This window comes from Geospiza fortis, unplaced genomic scaffold (assembly GCF_000277835.1).
Source record: "Geospiza fortis unplaced genomic scaffold, GeoFor_1.0 scaffold855, whole genome shotgun sequence".
NCBI lineage: Eukaryota > Metazoa > Chordata > Aves > Passeriformes > Thraupidae > Geospiza > Geospiza fortis.
In genome coordinates this window covers 61,506-65,143 of record NW_005054684.1, presented here as the reverse complement: position 1 = coordinate 65,143, position 3,638 = coordinate 61,506, and the positions used below count along the sequence as shown (strand labels likewise).

The following is a 3,638-nucleotide window of genomic DNA, read 5'->3' as shown; positions in this document are numbered from 1 at the left end:
CGCTGCCGCTCCGCCTCGGCGTACGCCCCCACGGCCAGCAGCAGCAGCCCCAGCAGCTGCAGGGAGAGATGGGAATTACTCCGGGATTTCTGGCATTTACGGGGTTTTTTGGGATTTACGGGGTTTTCAGGACTTATGGGGTTTTCAGGATTTTGAGGGGTTTGGGGATTTCCAGGGTTTTGGGGGATTTCAGGGCTTTCAGATCCATGGAATTCCCTCCCCAGGATCCCCAAACCATGAAGGTGGCTCCAGATCCATGGAATTCCTCAAGACCTCCCAGGTCTGGTTTGGACTCTGGATCCATGGAATTCCCTCCTCGGGATCCCCAACCATGGAGGTGACTCTGGATCCATGGAATTCTCTCCAAGGGATCCCCAAACCATGGAGATGATTCTGGATCCATGGAATTCCCTCCTCAGCATCCCCAACCATGGAGGTGACTCCAAATTCATGGAATTGCCTCCCTGGGATCCCCAAACCATGGAGGTGGCTCCAAATTCATGGAATTCCCTCATTACAACCTCCCAGACCTGGTTTGGACACCAAATCCATGGAATTCCCTCCCCAGAATCCCCAAACCATGGAGGTGACTCCGAATCCATGGAATTTAGGATTTTTGGGGTCTTCAGGATTATCAGGGTCAGCTGAAACATCCACTCTCTGTTTTGTGGGAAAAGAAGTGTCCAGGAATTAATTGGGCTGCGATTATGCAAATGAGGCCGGAATTAGGTCAGGCTGAAAGGCTCTGGGTTCCCTGGAGCAGAATTCCTGTCTGGGAACATCCCGGGGATGGAGGTGGGAGGGGTTAAACCATCCAAAGTGGGGTTTTTTTGGGGTTGTTTTCACGTTTTTTGGACCAATCCGAGCCTCTCGCTGGTGGATTCTCCACGGAGCTCTCCCAAAATTCCCCCAAAATCCAGGAATTGTCCCAGGGCTCATCCACGATTCCCAGAGTGGAACTGGGAGGAAAATCCCACAATTCCTTCATCACCCCAAAAACCTCTGGGAAACCCCAAACTGGGCGGGATCGGCTCCTTGGGAACCCAAATGTTGGGATTTGCTGTGGATTTGTTTGGAATTGCACAAATCCCACCCAAAACTCCACCCTGAGCCAGAAATGTGGGAGAAATTCGGAATTTTTGGGTTTTCTGGGAACGTCACAGAGCTCTGGCCCCTGTGAGCTTTCCCACCTGAGAGAGCCTGGAAAATCCAAGAGATAATCCCAAAAAATTCCAGATTTTGGCGATTTTTTTGCCTTGGCCGAGCTCATTCACGGGTCAAAAATCAATAAAAACCGAAATTAAAACCATTTCCGGGCACCTGCAGAGGAATTTCTGCGCTCACACCTGAAAAATCAGCCGCACCCCGGGGTTATTTAACCCTGGGGAGGAAATAGCTGGAAATAAAGTCAGAATTACCCAAAAAAAACCCCAAAAAGAGACCGCAAAACGGGCGGAATTCCCGGTTTTCCCCTCCCCTCTCCCGCAGGTGTTTGCAGCTCCCAGGTGTGGGGAAATCCCGCCCCGAGCAGAGTCCAGGGCTTCAAAACCGCCTAAAATTCAACTGATTTGGGATTTTTCCCACAAAAACGCGGCTGAAACGCCCACAGCGTCTGCAGGGGACACCTGTGGGGTGAAAATTCTTGAATTTTCCTGTTTTTTTCTGCTCCAAATGGGACTCGCGGCCACAAAGGAATCCCGGGGGGAGGATGAGGTTGGAGAAAACCTCAAAACCCGCGCGTTCACCCCAAAATCGCCACGTTTGGAGCCCAAAATCGCCACGTTTGGAGCCCAAAATTGCCCCAAATTGCCCAGTTTGGTGCAGCCCCGGGGGTTTGGAAGCACCGATGGTTTTCCTGAAGGATTTGGGGTCTGGGAAAGGGAATTTGGGACGCGGAAAAAGCGAAAGGGGCTGGAAAAGCCAAATCTGGTTGGGAAAAACGTGGAAAAACGCTGAGAAACACGGGGAAAATGGGGAAAAAATAGGGGGAAAATGGGAAAGAACGTACCGAGAAGAGCGTGGCGTAGGCGGAGAGCGCGAATTTGATGCCGTAGTAATAAAAATGGGACTCGCGGCAGGTCCGGCCCATGCCCGGCTCTCCCCGGCGGCGGTTCCTGCGGGGAATGGGAACCCCCGGCCAGCCGGGAGAAACCGAGGAATCTCCTGCGCTCCCGAGCCCTCCTGGAGCCACGCAGGGACCTGGAATTGCTTTGGGTTCCCGAGGATTTTCAGCTTTTCATTCCCTGGGATTTTTTTTTTTGAGCCCCTTAGATTTCGATTTTTTTTTTGATCCCCTCAGTTTTTGATCTTTTTCAGCCCCTTAGATTTTGATTTTTTTTTAAATTTACCTCTGAATTTTATTTTTTTGGTTCCCACTCCAATTTTGACCTTTTAGATCTCCTCAGTTTTTGATCCTTTTAAGCCCCTTGGATTTTGATTTTTTTTTTAAGTTTGCCTCAAATTTAATTTTTTTTTTAATTTGCCTTGAATTTTGGATTTTTAGATCCCACTCAAATTTGGGGTTTCGGGTTTTTTTTGATCCACCTCCATTTTCTTTTATTATTTTGCCACCTTCACTTTGAACAATCCAGAGTGAAAACTTCACTTCCCAAAGTCTGGAAAATTCTTTCCCACAGAGCCGAGCCTGGCAGGACTGCGAGGTTTGGAGGGAATTTGGGAGACCCCAAAAAAGGGGAGATCCCAATAAAGGGGGACCCCAATTAAGAGGAGACCCCAATTAAGAGATCTCACAAACAGAGGAGATCCCAATTAAGAGGAGACCCCAATTAAAGGGGAGATCCAAAACAGGGGAGGCTCTGATCAAAGGGGAACCCCAATTAAGGGCAGACTCCAATTAAAGGGGCACCCCAATTAAGGGGAGCCCCTGATCGAAGGGATCAATTCCCAGTCCCAGGGGTTTGGGAGGAGGCAGAGCCTGGAGCTGCTCCGGGTGTTCCTCAATCCCAGATTTTGGGATCCAACCCTCGGAACCTTCCAGGATGGGAAATTCCCAAGAGGACGAGGATGGATTTTCCTCTGGGATTTGGGGGTTCAGGGTCCCCTCGCTCGGGAAGGAGCCACATCCTTGTCCAGGATGTAATTCCCAGGTGGGAATTCCAGGTTTTTCCAGGAATTTTGGGCTCTCTCCCCTTCTTCACGAACCCCAGCAAATCCCAAAGCTCCTTTGGGGACACCCTGAACACATTCCAGCTCTCCTATTCTTGGATCCCATTCCCACATTCCCAGCTCTCCCATTCCCAGTTCCCATTCCCGGCTCCCATTCCCACATTCCCAGCTCCCATTCCCACATTCCCAGCTCTCCCATTCCCAGTTCCCACTCCCTGCTCCCATTCCCGCATTCCCAGCTCTCCCATTCCCAGTTCCCATTCCCGGCTCCCATTCCCAGTTCCCATTCCCAGCTCTGCCATTCCCATTCCCAGGATTTTAGGGAATGTTCCCATCGCGCAGCATTCCCGGGGAGCCCCGGCATGGAGCGGGAGGAGCGCCCGCCCCCGGCCCGGCCCGCTCTGGGAACACCGAGAATTTATTAATTCCCGCCTGGAATAAACGCCGGGATCGCTCCGGGAGCGAACAATTCCAGCGGCTCCTCTCCACGCGCAGCCGCCGGCCCCAACTTC

At 51.5% G+C, this 3,638-nt stretch overlaps 1 protein-coding gene across 1 annotated transcript in view; it reads right to left on the bottom strand.

Moving 5' to 3' along the window:
• LOC102034651 (tetraspanin-15-like) overlaps positions 1–2,132 on the bottom strand; it is a 16,718-nt gene extending 14,586 nt beyond the window's left edge. Inside the window, exons 1-2 of the mRNA XM_031065116.1 lie at positions 2,009–2,132; positions 4–56 (exon numbers count right to left, since the gene is read on the bottom strand). Of these exons, the coding sequence (XP_030920976.1) occupies positions 4–56; positions 2,009–2,089 (134 nt within the window). The 5' untranslated portion in view covers positions 2,090–2,132. The remainder of the gene's footprint in view (positions 1–3; positions 57–2,008) is intronic.
• Between the last annotated feature and the right edge of the window lie 1,506 nt (positions 2,133–3,638).